Genomic DNA, 17,139 nt, shown 5'->3' on the forward strand with positions numbered 1-17,139 from the left:
TGAACCTACTATAGCCAACATACACCTCAAGACTCCATATGGCTAGGAGATCGAGTTATGGTGCAGTTAAACTATAGCAACTTTATTGTGAACAACTGAGGCACCGTAGGTCTAAGAACTAGTCACACCACTATAGCATCAAGAAAGTCACTAACGAGTGAGTAGACATCCAAGTGACTTTTCGTATTGGTCACGCTCAGTACCGTTGTTCTTTAACAACAACTTGCACTCTCGCTTCAGTGTTCCCACATTGTAGACTCGAGATTCATCTACTCTAAGAGAAATGATTCATGCACCAATCTTATCGGATCAATCACCGTCTCCGTGATGATCCTTTGATCGAGAGCAATTTAGGAATTAATCATCAACGACACGTCTCAAATTCTCAACTCTTAAGAATATATGTCATCATTTATTAATTCTTTGGATGATTCATGGACACATACACTATATGAATGGAATTAATTGTCCTAATTAATTGGATCAAGTACAAAATTATGTCCTAAAAAGAATTAATGTGTTGGTCGATTGGCTTCTAGGGCATACGCTAACAAAAAACACACTTATTGATAGCATAGGACTAAAGCATGTACCTAGGTGGCTCTTGAGAGTCATTGGAGAAAATGAAATCCAAACATTTATGAAACTATTTTTCATTCATTATTATGGATTTTTATTGGGCCAATTTAGAAAATGACAAGTCTTTTGGATTAAAAGAACCATGTGGTTAGCACATGGCTATTGTTTGAGAGGATTGGGTCTAATTATTCAACACTGCCATGTTGGAATGTATGGATTAAGGACTCGATTGGTCTGAAGACTCTAAACCTATATTGGTGGTCTCAACTGACTATCCTAGTACACACCCAAGACTTTGATCCTCTTACGAGGAGGGGGTTGTATTAATTGGTACTAGTTACTACCAAGTGGTACCAAGCAAGACTCAATTGACACCAACTAGTCTCAGTCAATACCAGCTAAGACATGGTCAAAAGCAAGGTCTGCTGAATCGGTACCAGGGCTCATACCTATTGGTGACTGATTTGGTAAGTCTGAAATGTGCTATTTCAGTCCGTACTGAAATAGGGAGGGAGGGCGAGGGAGAAGCAGAAAGAGAGGGAAGGAGAGGAGATGGAGGGAGAGAGAAAAGGGGAGAGAGAGATAGGGAGGGAGGCTTACTGATGAGGGCTTTATAGCATCAAAACAGTAGAAGAAGAAAGGGCTTCTGGCCACCAGCAATGGAGATCAACAAGGGGATCAGGGGAGGAGGCCTACTTGAGGGGCCTTGGGGGAAGTAGTAGGTGAGGGATTTGATTGTAGGGAGCTTGGCGGTGGGCTAGCGCAAGTGTGCCAGACTTAGGGATGGATAGTTGGCATCTAGGTGGAAGCATTGATTGCCATTATGGTTGCTATTTTTAGAGCTCGAGATCTTGGCAAGAAAAGATCGAGGATTAGAATTTCGATCACTCTCTCTTGTCTCCTCTCTCCTTTAGCTGACTTCAATTGCTAGCTTAGGGAAGAGAGAGAGCAAAGGAGAGAGCCTTGAAGGCTCTCGAATCGTTGCACTACAGGGGAAGTGGGGAGAGTGAGAGAGTGAAAGGAAGAGCCTTAAAGGCTCTCGAATTGTCGAACCATGAGAGGGGTTATCATAACCAAATTGAAATAGGGTGCTGAATTATTTCGACTTGGCATCTTTCTGGTTTGGTATGGCCCGAATTGCCCATTTCGGGTCAATTCGATGATCATTGATCACTGATTGAAAGGCACTCAATTCTCTTTTTTGCCTATTGTTCAGATGGAAAGAGGAGAGAGGAAGAGAGAAAGAGATATACAAGAGGAGACAGCTTAAATCCAGCCAAGAGTAGCCTTGTTGAAGCCTATATCCTTTCTAAATTAAGGTAATTTCGTCTTCCACCTCTCTTTTGCCAATAAAAGAGGTCAAGATTCAAAAAAAATTAGGGAATATCATGATCATTTTTTCATGTGATATGAACCAAGGTTAGGTGAACTTTCTTAAATTTCCTGGTTCAGGGCGCACCTACCCAAATTGATCGATTGCTAGGGTGGTTTGGTGGTTTGGCTTGATAAGAGGTCTAAACCAGGCCAAACTGAACAGAATCGCCCAGTTCTACTCATTTTGGAGTGGCTTTATGAACTAAAACTTATGCATTAAGTTTTAGCAACATATCCTTGAGTCATGTGATGCAAATAGTTTATTGATAACAATGCAGTTTTTTGATCAATAACCAAAATATATAAAGGAGTAAAGTATTTTTGTGAATTTTGTACGAAGTCCGTTGCCTAGACGGTTCCTTGATCGCTTGGACGATTGCCTAGGCTATTTAACGACCATGACTTGCTTGAACTAGTGGCCTCTTGTACCGACAGTGGTCTGGTACATATCAATAGGTTTGTATCATGTCAATCAAGCTATTGTTTTCATCTATTTGATATTTAATGATGTTTTATGAAGATTTTTAGAGATTTAAACATTAATTTGATGTTTTTTGAGGTGTTTTGATGTTCTTTAACATGTTTCTTTTTTCGTGCTTTTTGTTTATAAAATGACTATAATTTCCATGATAAATACAATTAAAGTACATAAATCATTATATTCATAAAGAAAATCAATAAAATACATAATTTAAAGTCAATTTAAGTACTTTTGGATATCTAAAATCTCATGGAGTGGTGATGTCTCTCGTAGATATCGGGGTCATCTTCATATGTTGGGGCTCAACCCAATTTGTATCCATATGGCCCCAGCTTCTGTAAGCTTCGTTAGACCACCATCATAAGGTACGTAGTTTAGATAGTCCCTGCACATGCTGTGGATGATGCGGTCACTTTGAAAGGAGTCATTTACCCAATTTTGTAGCTATGAAGTGACCCATTCAAATAATGCTAGTAGCAAATTCCAATCCGCAAGGTGCTCTAGGCTTCATAGGATGGTAGCCATTGTAGGATGATGTGTCTAAAGCACCAATATCTATAAGAAAAGTAGCCGGCCTGTAGGTAATAGGATCCTAGGTAGGATTCTGAACCTGATACGTTGAGGCATCCTACCCCACATGCAATGTTATTTGTAGCAGCCTCATACCCACCACAACCTTGAGGATACCATCTTTTGTATGCAATTGTACCCTCACAGTCTTTCCATTATGCACTGTGGTCCCTATCTTGCATGGTGTGAGTGAGTTGGGACTTTCCGATAAATCGAAGACCACACTGGGGCTGCGTCATACACGGTGGTTTGAATGTCTGATCTTTGACTACTCCATGCTCTCCAAATGGGGCCTTACCTTTACCTTTTTTTCTAGCTGCTTTCTTTCTTGCCTTAACTCGCTCCATCTGGCTCGGCTGCAAGGATCGACCATGCCTTCCTGATGATTGGGCCAAGTAGTGCGGTTGCCTTGTTTGAGCATCTCTTGATCAAAGCGCTGGAAGGATGTCTCGGACATAGAACCATATAATGATTCTCTCCACACTAACCCCTCTCATTGATCTGCTGGATGTAAGCGTGGGATGTTATGTTCTGCCTATTGCTCCACATGCATTCTACCTTACTGGCTATAATGCTAGTTGGCCATGGAGATAATCTTGGCTCGTTAAGCTCTGGCTACCTCTGCTAGCTCTCAAGCCAACCAATCATCAGATCTTTATTGTCCGGGTCAAAGTCATTATGGAGCGGATCATTATACTCTAACTCCATTAGTTATACACTTAAGCCTCAATCTTAGATTGTTGTGCACATAAATGAGATCGTTGAGGTAGACGGTTTCTTTGTTTGCTGTGGATCAGGGTTAATGTGGACACTTGGACTTATAGCCACTAGAGGACACTATTTATGAGAGGATTCAGATAGCAAGCTTCTTAAGGTTTTCAGGCTAACCCCTTGAAATGAAGTTGGTGATGGATCCATGTTTGATTGTAGATAAATTTGGTGATGGACTGGGCTATCTTGGCAACCTGCTTGACCTTACAAATCTTCTTGATGTCCATCAGCATGAGGTTGATGAAAATGTATCACGTGAAATTCAAAAAATATGTAGTCGCCTCTTCATCAATAACTCAGTGGTAGCCTTATATTGTGGCCCATTATTAGTGATCACTTGCATGATGTTTTGCTCTCCCACTTGATCTATCACATCCTCTATTAGTTTAAGATGTACGGTGCATCATTCACCTTACTCGAAGCATCAATTGAGTTGTGGAAGAAGGTTTTCATGTCATAATAAGTTAGAAATTTTGTTCATAAATGCTATGTTCCTCGCATCTCTATTCGATGGCTTCCCTCGCTGAAGAGATTTTCTTGAACTCCCGCTCTACCTTGCGGGCCATAGAACCATAGCCTGACTTATATAGTGAGGGCCTAAATTGAGCCCCATCCTGTTAGATGTATATCCTATAAGCTAATTAGGCCGACACATATAATCTTTTTAAGAGCATAATTTGTAATTTTGACTTATTAATGAAATAAAATTTGGATTATTTTTTCATTTGTATTGTGTGATGTGTCTATGAATCATCCAATGAATTAACAAGATGATAACATATATTCTCAAAAATTGAGAATTTGAGACATGTGTTATTGATGGTTAATTCATAAATTGCTTTCGATCGAAGAATCATCATGGGGACGGTGATTGATCTGGATAGATTGGTGCACAGATCGCTTCTCTTAGAAGTAGATGAGTCTTGAATCTATAGTGTGGAGACACTGAGCGAGAGTGCAAGTGCTTGTTAGAGAACAAGAATACCGAGCGTGACTAACACGAGTAGTCACTTGAATATTTACCTTCTCGTCAGTGACATATTCGATGCTGTAGTAGTATGAATGGTTCTCTGACCTGCGGTGCCTTAGTTATTCATATTGAGGTTGCTGTAGTTTGACTACATCATAACTCGGACTCCTAGCCTTACGGAGTCTTGAGGTATACGTTGGCTGTAGTAAATTTATTGTAGGAATAGGGTGTGTATCTAGATAGGATCTATCGATCTTGATAAAAAAAGAGTAGTCCTATGTGGATCATGAAACTGAGTTCGGAAGTCCATGGCCATGGTAAGTGTGAATGATAGAAATAAGTTTTCATAAGGTTTCACTAAGAACTCAAATTGATTGAATTTTACATATGACAAAATCAGATTGACGAGTTATCTATAATCTCAGTCTTATTAGGACTCACGATAGAAGAACTGGATCACACGATAACTGAACCTAGAGGTTCATTCATTCAATTCTACTGGATTGCCACTACATACTAGGTGTTATTTGTGGATTGTGGGACCAATTAAGAATTATTTGGATGATCAATAATTCTTAAATTGGCTGAATTGGAAATGTTCTAATCCATTAAAAGGTTTTTTAATGATATTGTTAATGGAGATCACAATATATCCTACTACTTTGTAGAATTGAATCTATGGGATTATACACAAAGAAGGTTGGTCTAAGATTGAGCAATTGGACTCATGTGGTTCCAATTGGATTAAGGATTTGAGATAAGGATTTGATTTAATCAAATTTCTAAATCAAGGACTCCTTTAGGCCTATAAAAAGATCTTGAGATGTGATCTCAAAACCCTATGAAAAATCAAACCCATGCCTTCTCTTTCTTTAGTGCTCACGCCCCTCTCTTTTCCCTTCTTCCTCACGCCCATGCCCAGGTGTTGGGCATCCTTGATCTCCATACCCAAGGAGTTGGGTGTCCTCCTCCATGCCCAAGGTGTTGGGTGTTCTGCCTAGAAGATAAGAGAAGATATTCTCTCTTCTTCCATCTTCCCTTTGAGGTGCATGCTAGTTTCTTGGAGAAGAAACAAGAGAGGAGCATCCTAGATCATTCCTGTGGACATTTGTAGAGGCCGGATACTTGTGCGGCTCTGCAAAGAACCTGAAGAGATATCCATGATCATCAAACCGTGGTGAAAACTACTCATGCTAAGGTGCAGATGAGATCTTCATATTTAGGTATTTGATATATTTAATTTCTGCTTTAGATCTTAAGGACTTGATAGGTATGGTCTCATGAGATGAGATCTAATAGATGCATACTAGGTTAATTTAGTTTCCACTACATAAAATTTTTGTTGATCTAGCATGCAACCCTGCGGTTTTTCCTTCACATCCCTGGCCACCTCCTCAAGTTGCCACTAATCATCTAGGATCACTTGGATGGCAGCCTCAATTTGTGCTTTCTCTTCATCTAGAATGAGGCCTCCTCTGATATCTTCGAATGATCGAAAGGTGGCTCTGTCGCTCGATGTTCTACTACTCTTTTTTGGGTAGCCCTCTCTTCTGCTTCTTTGAAATTAGCGAACTACTTCATCAGTTGCTGGACCTTTTAGGAGCATTTCCGACATATCGATACATTGGGGTAACCACTAGCAAGATGTTGTTTCAGCTTGGTTACTCCACTCCTTTTGAATCTGGAATTGCACCTACAATGGTGTCGATCTGAATGCATGACATCATGATCTCTGTCAATGTCACACTATGGCTCTTTCCTGAATGGATCCATTTCTACAAATGAAAAGATCTATAAATTTTATTTTAATTTAGAAAATGCGGAATGATAATAGAGATGCTGCATTGATTATTATCTCACCTATCATTATTATTTTTTTAGAAAATAGTGAAATTTTAATATACTTTAAAAAATATGTTTTCTACTTCAGAAAATACTTCTTAATTACCTATATAAGATACTAGTGTTTCATATTTTTTATATTATTTTTATTTTTAAAATTTTTATTTAAAAATAATTGTTAAATATCAATAATTTAGAAAATTATTTTGATTTTAAGTCCATGGAGCACGCCACTGTGGATGCTACATATGTTTTTCTCAGCCTTTGGCATTCATGGAAAGCCACTTATTTTTCAATTTATTTAAATTTTGGACTATATCACTATTCATGGAATCGTGCCCAAACTTAAATGAAACAACATGAAATTTTAATGGACAGTGGCATTCATAGCCTTAAATATACTTTTGATTTTATGATGATTTTTTGAATTCATTACTTTAATTTTTAAATATGAAAATTTTCATGGATGGTGGCCAACTCTACAAGCTTAGCATCTGCTGCTGTTAAGGTGCTTATGTCTACATTCACAATCTCATATATCATATATATACATTCACAATCTCACAGCATGATGTTACATTTGATTATCCAAATACTTAAGGACTTGAGCATAATATATTATTGATCAATTTTAATGTGGGGACAATGTTCCTACAAATGTTAAGAACTGCAAATATTGAACACAACAAAGATTACAATTGTTTCTTCAAATTCTGTTATCCTGCAATTATGTAAACATTTGGGCAGCAAAATTTGCCTTGAATGCATTTCAAGATGTAGATGACTCAATGTACTCAATATATGCACCCTGCTCATATGGGAACTAAGTTGAGATGACTCCTTACTGTACAGAGCCTTAATAGGATCTATAGACATCTCTCTTCAGTTTACTTGTGCAGCGGGCAACATGCAGAAATGAACCTATACAATGTCTTAATAGAGTGCGAAGTATTGCTTCTAAGGATTGCCCTGCCTATCTCAACTTTAATAAGCCAAAACAATTACATTCCTAGCCTTTGAGTGCCTCATGTTGTAGAGCTCTTCAAGGGTAGTTGATTGATGACCTTGCCTCCACTCATTAAGATGATATCTATGACCTCTAAAGGGAGTTAAGATACCATCAAAATTTGTATATCCAGCATCACACAAGTGGTAATAGCCTATTCATTCAAAATCAAGCAAAAAAGTGAAAAAAATTACCATCCTACTCTTGTAAGGAAAATAGCAACTATGATATTGGACTTAAAATCACATTGTGGGACTTTTAATCCATTTCTATGAGAAATGACCTCCCTGAGGACTCTATTGTCTTGTGTCGACTCCTCCCATCTAGGTAGCACATAAATAAACTGCATTTCGTATGAGCATATGTCATACCCCGAAGCAAGATCACAAGCTAAGGGTCATGGCAACTACTACATACTTATAGAGAACTCTCCCTACAAGCATGCAAGGTATCTTATCATGCTATCATAAAGTAACAGTAAAATAATTAATCAATAAATTAAGTCTAAAATTTACAATCTAAATTCTAACTTTAATGTCTTAATAAATTCAACAATATTCAAGAGATTTTACATCAATTTCAGTAAAATTTCTAATCTAAAACAAATCTATCGAGGTTCTGCTTCTAATCACTCTTCCGTATATATTTCCATGTCATTTTAGTTCTCAAGATTTGTAAAAATAATAAAGTAGAAGATAATAAGCTAGACATCCCACTAAGCAATGAACATTTCAACTACATTAAATCAAGCAATAAAATAAATAATCATTATAAAGGATAAGCATATAGAATTCATCAGTTCAAACTCAATTTCTATTATGTAGCATTATCAAAACGTAATTCATGACAAATTCAATTGCTTTTCAAAAGTCAAGTTGTTTTTAAGAATTCAATTCTTTCAAAATATTAAATTTTTGTCAACCATGAGCTATGATCACCTTATCCTTGTGGTAGGATCATAACACCGCATATCATCTTGCGGTAAGCTGTGTGTCATCTTACAGCATGCTGCATATCATCTGGTAGCAAAATTCTTAGGAATCATGAATCTACTGGTAGTTTTTTGCAAATCTGCTAGTGACATATCATGTATCTGCTTGTGACATAAATTCTCAGGACTAATAAATTGCCAACGTATTAGCCCCCATTGGCGGGATCCTCTACATAGTCAGGCTGAGAGTTCAAATCATCTTGAATCAAAATTTTTTTCATAAGTAATGTTTCATATTCCAATTTGATAAGAATAGACATAATCATGTGGTATTGAATCAATCAGGTGTAATATATAACAAGATCAATACTTTCAATCATGCTTCATTATAACATTTTAAAATAAGATATTTTCAATAATAAAATATCATTTATCAAATTCACGTATCATTTCATAAATTATGTCAAAAAAATATTTTATAATTTGCCAATAAATTTAGGAAAAGCAAAGCACTATTTACCTCATGCATTCCAATAAATCCACATAATTCTAAATTTTTTTTTTCAAAATCTTTAATTCATAGATCATATCGTAGTAGTATCCCACTATGGGATATCTATAGTCAAGTCCAATAATTAGAAAGGGCACAAATAACTAAGAAAGATTGGATTGATGGATAGCGGCATCCAATAGTTCAGATTGGTCCCATTATTTAATTTTATCTGATCAAGATCCAACTAGAATATAGATTGTTCAACAGAGATTGAGGATGATCAAATTAGTAGTATTCAATAAGAGTCAAGATGAAGGTCAGTACGCCATCCGATAATTAGAAATCGGTTTGATCAAATATTTTTATTTAATCAAGATCATTAAAGATGCAAGGATTCAATAGAGATCAATAAAGATCGGATTTTATGATGTTTGATGAAGATTTGAATGATACAGATATGCTGTTCGATCAGAAAAGTGGTCAAAGTTGGCTACCGGATCAAATCAGATTTGGAGCGATAGGGCTGGCGATCCTTCATTGAGTTCATAAATCAAGTGAACAAAGAATGTCAGAGGAAAGAGAAATTAATGAGGTACAACAAAACTGATCGGGTGACATAGCTTGGCATCTCGATTAGTCCGAGCAAACCGATTTCATCAAATCATGGGTGGTAAAATCTAATGGAATCCGATCTGGTCAAGGTGCATATTGACATGCTGTCCGACGATCACAAATTGGGACCCCTTCACTAAGGTCATTCAAATGCATCATTAATCTTCTCAAAGATCTAGAAAATTCTTTGCTGGTTCAATCCTAGAGAGAGGAATCCATGAAGAGAGTAAAACAATTTAGAGAGAGAAACTTTTCAGAGGGAGAAACTAGAAAGAGAAAGTGGAGAGAAATAGAGAGAAAATCTTCTTTTCTTTCTTTTCTTTTTATTCTCTTCTCTTTTTTTTCTTCTTTTTCTTTCTTTTCTCTCTCTTCCTTCATTTAGGAAAAATGGGGATTCTTGAATCCCCTTATTCTCCCCCAACTCAAATGGAGTCTTGCTCGGAAAGATGATTGGGGTGCGGCCCATGGCGGCGCAGCTATAGCTTCCCAATCCGGTGCTTGACAGTGAGGATGGCTGGAAATCTAACAACATGGACGGCCAAAAACAGGGTATTTTGAGATCCAACTTTTTTCAAGAAAATCAGTGATTAAACTATGGAAATCTTAGTCTATAATTCAAAAGGGATTGAAGAGAAGGTTTCTTAAGGGATTTTACCTTGCTTTTAGCGGTGTTTGGGCCACGAATCTGCCGGCACAATGCCATCTAATCGAGAACAAGGAAGGAAAAACAATGGGAGAAAATAGGGGGAGGCAAAAGGATTTCGACGATGGAGGCTGTGGAAGGGAGGGGTATCTTATTTATAGAGGGGGCTTAGGGTTATTGGGAGTCTTCTTCCTCTCATTCATCCCTATTTTTCTTTTTTTTTTGTGCTTTAAAAACCATGCTTTAGGATTCGTGCAATTCTTGGTGGCTGGGAGTTGGGGTATTACAGCATATACCAACTACATTTGTAGAAATCTCATTCTTCCTCGATTGATATCTGGAGTTGTCCTCCAAAACCCACACTCTAATATGGGCACCATCTAATGTATCTAAAAAATTCTAAAATGCAATATGTACATAACTGTGAGTATTTCATAATTTAATAAGCCAAAACATTGCCCTTAAATCTAAACTGTAATATTGACCCACTTTAAACACTTCCATTTCTCATCTATTGATGTTTTTGTGATAGGCTTAAGCTTCTTTAGCAAGTGCCCATGAAGCCTCGAGAAGCATGCAAAACAACAATAAAAATGCCTACTTACTGTCTCACCCGATCTACGAAAGTACAATTGCATAACATTGTTTTTTGAGTGATGGCCTAGGGTATGAAGGATAATTGTAACTCTCCTTCACATCAACATGTCTATTCTCCTCCAATTTGCCAACCACTTTAAGCATTTCACAAAGCTTCCAAAATGCCTTCCTATCCATTCTAGGTCGATCAATACGAGCTTGATCACTCTCTATTATCATAAGCCTAACATTAGCTATTCTATTCACCACCCTCTTATTAAGTGTTCTATCAAAAAACATGCACCATCTCCCTAGGAATCCAAACATTTAGCCATGCCCAGGTCTCAAGAATCATGGCTAGCATTAACATTATCATCAACATCGTCTTGTATATTACCAAAATGCTAATTGCCATTTTCTTCTTTCCAGACATAGGTAAATGAGCCATAAGGCCCATAACTGCCATAAGCAAGCAACAAGCATTCACATTACATAAAACTAACTAAATTATCTACATGAGTCTATTTAGAAGTCTTTAAAGTTTAAACAGTATCATATACGAATTTGTATTAATTCGTACCAAAAAAGAAGCACACCAAAGATATAAAAATAACATAGAATAGAATTCACTGATGAAAATAACATAGAATATATTCCTCAAGGAGTTTATTAATATCAACTCTATTGCAAAATATCCTCCTGAAGTCACTAAACAACATATTGTATGGATAATGGAAAAAGCTATGCAATCAAAACTGATAAACATGCCTTAAGCTGTTCCTCATACTAAATGGGTATTTTACATTCACCTCTAAAAGAATTAATCTATAATTATTTGAAAAAAGTTAAGGTAGCAACAGTTGATGCACAACTTAGTCCACTTAGAACTCAAATATGACCTATTTCTATCATATATAATCTTGACTCAATACTAATTTCTATCAAATGCAATGGAAAGAGAAAATGAAATAGAAAATCTACTAAAAATTTGATACTCAATTTAACTCAAATATCAGTTTGTATCAAATGCATCAAAACCAACCAAAAAACAAAAATCAGTTTTAGATAGCAACAACACCGAATGAGAAAATGAAATAGGCAACCACTAGTAAAAAAATCAAAAAGGATGAAATTCATTGCGGCCATCTACATCAAACCCATCAGTAGTACTAGTAACCACTCACAATTGAACACAGAAATAAAGAATGAATAAGGTTAGAAGTCTGCTTGCATCGACAACACTCACAGTCAAAGGAAAAATAGTTAACAAACAGAGCATTCATATCTATTTTAGAAAAGAACAAAGAAAAGAAAGAAAAAGAAAAAACAATCAACGTCTGTTGCAGTTCATACGCTGTGAGAATGTCACCTGGTTGCCTAACGTTGCCTTAAAGTCCATCTATAACAGCAACGCCAACATTACGTGTGAAACCGAACCTTCACATCAATGGGTCAGTGTAAAAATGAGAAATATGGCAAAAATTCTGAAAATCAATTGGTGAAAAGGTTTTGTTGGGTCGAATTTCTGTACACTCACCTTGATTTGACCAAAATCAACTGATTTCAGCTGGTGAAGTAGAGGCATTGGTGCTAGAAGAGATTGAGTGAGTGAGAGCAAATGAGGGCTACGCTTTTTAGGTTCCCGGCCCATGAAAAAATGCATTTCCCATGTCCAATGTGGGTTGCTACTTCCTATATGGAGGTGGGAAGCTCCCATGATAATGCTACTTTTCCATATCTCTCATTTGAAACCTCCAACCAAACATAAGCTACTTTGTCATTTTCTCATGGACCACACTTCCCCCCTCCTCTTCCCATGAAACAAATAAGTACATAGTGATACAATTTAAATATCCATCATCCATATTTGTACTTATTATAGTATTGATACATATTGCCGTTAACTCTTTTCATATTTTCTTTGGAAAAAAAAAAGGTTGAATGTAACATAAAAAGTTGAGGATTATCATATCAGAACAGTACATTTAAGACTTTAAGGAGATGAAGGTTCATCATCAGCATAAATCTTTTCAACAAAGTTCCCTTCGAAGAAATTGATGAACCATGAGCAAATCAGACCCCTTTAGTTAATTGCAATCAAAGGGGAAAACTAAATAAATTTATGCTAATTGTAGAACCATTCATTAATGGGTGCTAGGTATGGATAGTCGCTTTGTGGATCTGTCTTGATCAAGCTAGGAATTAAGATAAATATTTCTTTATATTGGAAACAATTTTCAGACCTCTACTTTGATGTTCCATTCTTCAATAGGTGGGTTTCCTTTTTAACTCATATCACTGTTCAAATATAAAGGCATAAGAATACGATCTAATAAAGAATGAAACCTCCGGTGTTATTAATATCTGAACATAACTTTTCATGAGAATCAAGATGGGGCTCATTTCATGCACAACTAACAATGAAAAGATCCCAAAGATACAAAGAAAAATCCTTACAAAAACTCTTCATTATTGGTTACCTTGAAATCTATCCTGGCCAAGCCTTGGATGAAAGGTGGCTTGAAGCACGAGCTAGGTGCATGGATGATGATTATGAACTCAGAGAAGATCTGAACAAAGGGTTTCTTGACATCTAATTAGCACGCCAATAAGGTTAAGGGGCACATAAATTGGCACCAAGAAGCTACAGGCTTTGATCATGGATGCAACTGTCAAAGTTACACCACAACTAGGTAGGCGTCATTTGAGCTGAGAAAGCAGTAAAGCCAAGGCCCTTAAAGGGGCTGCCAATTAGAAGCAGGTAAATGATCTTTTGGAATCAGAGCGACATAGAAGTTACTCTAGAAGATAAAGCGACACCTTTAGGAGGTGACTGGCAGGTAAAGTGCATTCTAGCAACTTCTCACCTTAGGCAACACACACTAGACCACCATTTGCATCATCAACTCAGCTTGAGAAAAGTGGTGACCAATAGCAAGACATGAAGGCACCTCAATCAAGGAATAGAGGGATGATCGGGAATTCCCGTCGATAGGATCTTTGTATTTAATACGGAATATATCGAGGCAATCTGTAAAAGGTGAATTAGGGTCCCATTGAAGAGGGCCCTTGCATGCTACTTGAACACCACAAATGGTTTCTAGTTTCTACCCAACTTCATCAAACAAGATCGGTGCCACTTATCCTTGAATTCATTTGAATCCTATTTAGTGTAGGATCTATTCCATTTAGTCATGACCATTGGGCTACTCAATGTTGCCCTTGGGGATGGAAGTTTGAATTTCTCCCGCACGCCAACTTGCCGTGGGAAGCAATCCCTCGCAATTGTGGTTCATCTTGCTATAAGGTTTTATCTTATCAGTTGTCTCCCTCCAAAGCATTCCACATGGTAGAGTTTTACCAAATATATCTTTAATTTCTATTCTCCTTTATACAAAAAATATGAAAAAATGGAAAGGGGTCCTTTGATCCTCTTTATGTTAGACATGCATCCAACAATAACTATCTCGAGACTATACTGCTTTCACTTAAAATTATGTAGTCCTCTTCATTGAGGTAGAAAGGAACCTGCACTGCCTAGTCCTTGGACGTATTAGCAGAGAGTGTAGTAGCTGTAATCTTCTATATTGTGGCAAATCTGCTTCCAAATTTCTTCCAAAACTGGCCCTCCACCTGTTCCTAAGTGTTTTCTTATTAAAATATTTTTAAGAGACTTGCTTCCTCGTACTCAGACTTGACCTAGCATTCCACAAATGTGACATGTTGCATAATAGTTTTGGGGGCAATAGTTATACTTCCCCATCACCATCTCCAATACGAGCATATCATGCCCCACTATAAGTAACCATTGAAAGTGAAAAAAAAAAATCGATGCTTGAGATGATACACCGATAGTGACAAGATGCTAATAGTAGAAAATACTCCCTTACATTAAGTAACCATCAATCAAGAAGTAAATATATTGGATATTTTGTTTATTGTGATGTGTCGATGTGCATTGCTATGTACACTGTGTGTCCTTTTCAAAATGGGAATCAAGCAATGGGAAATCTAAAGTGAAATAGGACCACTTGGGACATAAGACTGGGAGGAATAAAGGATAACTTAACATGAGAGATGGGATGAGGTGGGTGAAGAAGAAGTTTGGAGAAGTTGGTGAGGATGGAGGGAGATCTGGTGAAGGTGGTAACTAATGAATAGGGCCTAGGGATTAAAGCTGGTGAAGGTTATGCTTGATTGTCAGATTTCAGGATAATAGCATTGATTTTAAAGACTAGGGCTGGGCAGCAATCTTCTTGAGGATGGTCTTGTTAGTGCAAAGTTGAGGCCATGAGGCAAGACATTGCTAGAGTTAAGGTTGAAGGGCTAATTTAGCCACTTAGGGTTGAATTGTTGCTCCATTGGGATTGGGATGGACAAAGGAGGGAGAAAGAATAGTAAAATGAGATAAGAAGTTGTGATGAAAAATGAGTTGAGGGTTTTGTCGGAACTATAAATAGTTTAACCCTTTATTTGACCAGATATGTGTTTCCAAATCCCAAAAAAAAAAAAAAAAAAAAAAAAAATCATATTTAGATGCAGAAGGGTGCTACTTTAGATAATGATATCCAGATAATATATCCCTTTCCAGGTCTGGGATAGATATATATATCCATGTGTATTTAGCAATAGATACAGAAACAAATTAGGGCATATAATCCAACCATATCCAGATAATATATCCCTTTCCAGGTCTGGGATAGATATATATATCCATGTGTATTTAGAAATAGATACAGAAACAAATTAGGGCATATAATCCAACCTGGTCTCAGCCCTGGCTCCTTATTGACAACCCCTAGTTGACCTAGTTCTACTTGTGCACTGGGAGTGCCCAAGAAGAGGCTGGGGATAACTGTACCAGGTTTACTAGGAGTCTGCCTACCATATAATCTTCAGGCTTTTTGCTCTAACTCTTCTGCCCCCTGCTTGAGAAAGTTGGAGGCAGATCCCTAGTAAGAGTTGGAGATTCTCAGCACTGCTTTAAGTTGGTTTGGAGGTCTCACATAAACAGATAAAAAAAAATTGATGTTTCTGTCATAGTCATTTGTTGGATGTGAATTGACAGTTACTTTCTGCATTGATGGGGTATGCATATTTGCATTTTAAACCTTATTTTTCCTCTTGAACATCAAATGACTTTGTAAAGTATTAAAACAAAAACAATTATCCTCACTGTTCACTAAGAGCTACTCTTCCAAAACGCCTATATGCAAAATTTCAAATGTTTCAGATTCTTCTTACCCATGCATCAAGTACAGAGGGGATGAGTGGCCTGTCTGGTAGGGTTCTAAACGAGGACTGTTGGCAGCAGGTGGAGACATTTTCTCAGCTCCCCTGAACTAGGGGCAGGGTTGAGCTTAGCAGAAGGTTCAAGAATAGGGTAGGGTCATGAGCAGTTTCTAAGTACATCAGAGATGATTTGTTTGTATCCATTGTAAGAAAGTATTTGAAGTTTGAGGCTTCGAGCCATTTGAATTTTGGTCCGTGGAAGGTTTGAGGCACTGGTACTACTATCCATGCTGGTAATCACCTGATTACGATATATTATCTCACCGGCATATTGATACCATGTTAATGTGGATGGGTACCGAGGAGTGTATGGGTAGTCTGGTACAGCTACCATTTTTTGTTTTTTTAAATACATACCCACACAAGAAAGTTTTTGAGGTTGATAAATCCTGATCTCACCTGATCCAGTGGAACATCAAACTTGGCCTGGCCTAACTTTAATTTTTTTTGGATCGGCCTAATAACCTGATGTAGTGGTCCAGCTGCTTCTAATCCTTACATGGTTGAGTTGCGACAGCACCACATGCTGGAGGCAAACTCCCCACTTTTTCTTCACTTCTTGTCTAACAAATAAAGAAATCATTCTCAGTTTTGCAAGATGTTAACTTCTTTCTATTATTCTAAAATGCTTTGTTAAGAAATATGACTTAATCTTTATACAATTTTTAGAAAAACTATTTGGGCTAAGCAGAAATGATTTTGCAATATAATGATTCTATGCTAATGCCTATTTACATGTGATGAAGCTGAAAGGTCTTCCTTTTTGTCTGCCTGCATTTAAGTTATTTTGAAGCTCTGCCTGCATTTAAGTTTAAATTAGTGCACAAATGTGCATTGAATTAGCTGCAATCTTGTCCTTAAGGAAAAGATTGTTTTTCCCCTGTTGGTAATTTCATTTTCTTTGTTGTTACATTTTCTGAATCTTCTGCTATTCTTTGTATCCATCTGCAGAGATCTATTTAATCTTATTGGTTGTCTGCTGGAGCCTGCTACTGTAAG

At 37.1% G+C, this 17,139-nt stretch overlaps 1 protein-coding gene and 1 pseudogene across 2 annotated transcripts in view; one reads left to right on the forward strand and one right to left on the reverse strand.

The window, feature by feature from the left end:
• LOC105034983 (vacuolar lysine transporter YPQ1) overlaps positions 1 to 17,139 on the forward strand; it is a 57,360-nt gene that overhangs the window by 23,371 nt on the left and 16,850 nt on the right. For both annotated transcript variants that reach the window (XM_010910353.4, XM_010910354.4), the window contains exon 3: positions 17,092 to 17,134. In XM_010910353.4, the coding sequence (XP_010908655.1) occupies positions 17,092 to 17,134 (43 nt within the window). The remainder of the gene's footprint in view (positions 1 to 17,091; positions 17,135 to 17,139) is intronic.
• Positions 10,135 to 11,437, reverse strand: LOC140854736 (uncharacterized; annotated as a pseudogene).

Source organism: Elaeis guineensis, chromosome 1 (assembly GCF_000442705.2).
Source record: "Elaeis guineensis isolate ETL-2024a chromosome 1, EG11, whole genome shotgun sequence".
Classification (NCBI taxonomy): Eukaryota; Viridiplantae; Streptophyta; class Magnoliopsida; order Arecales; family Arecaceae; genus Elaeis; species Elaeis guineensis.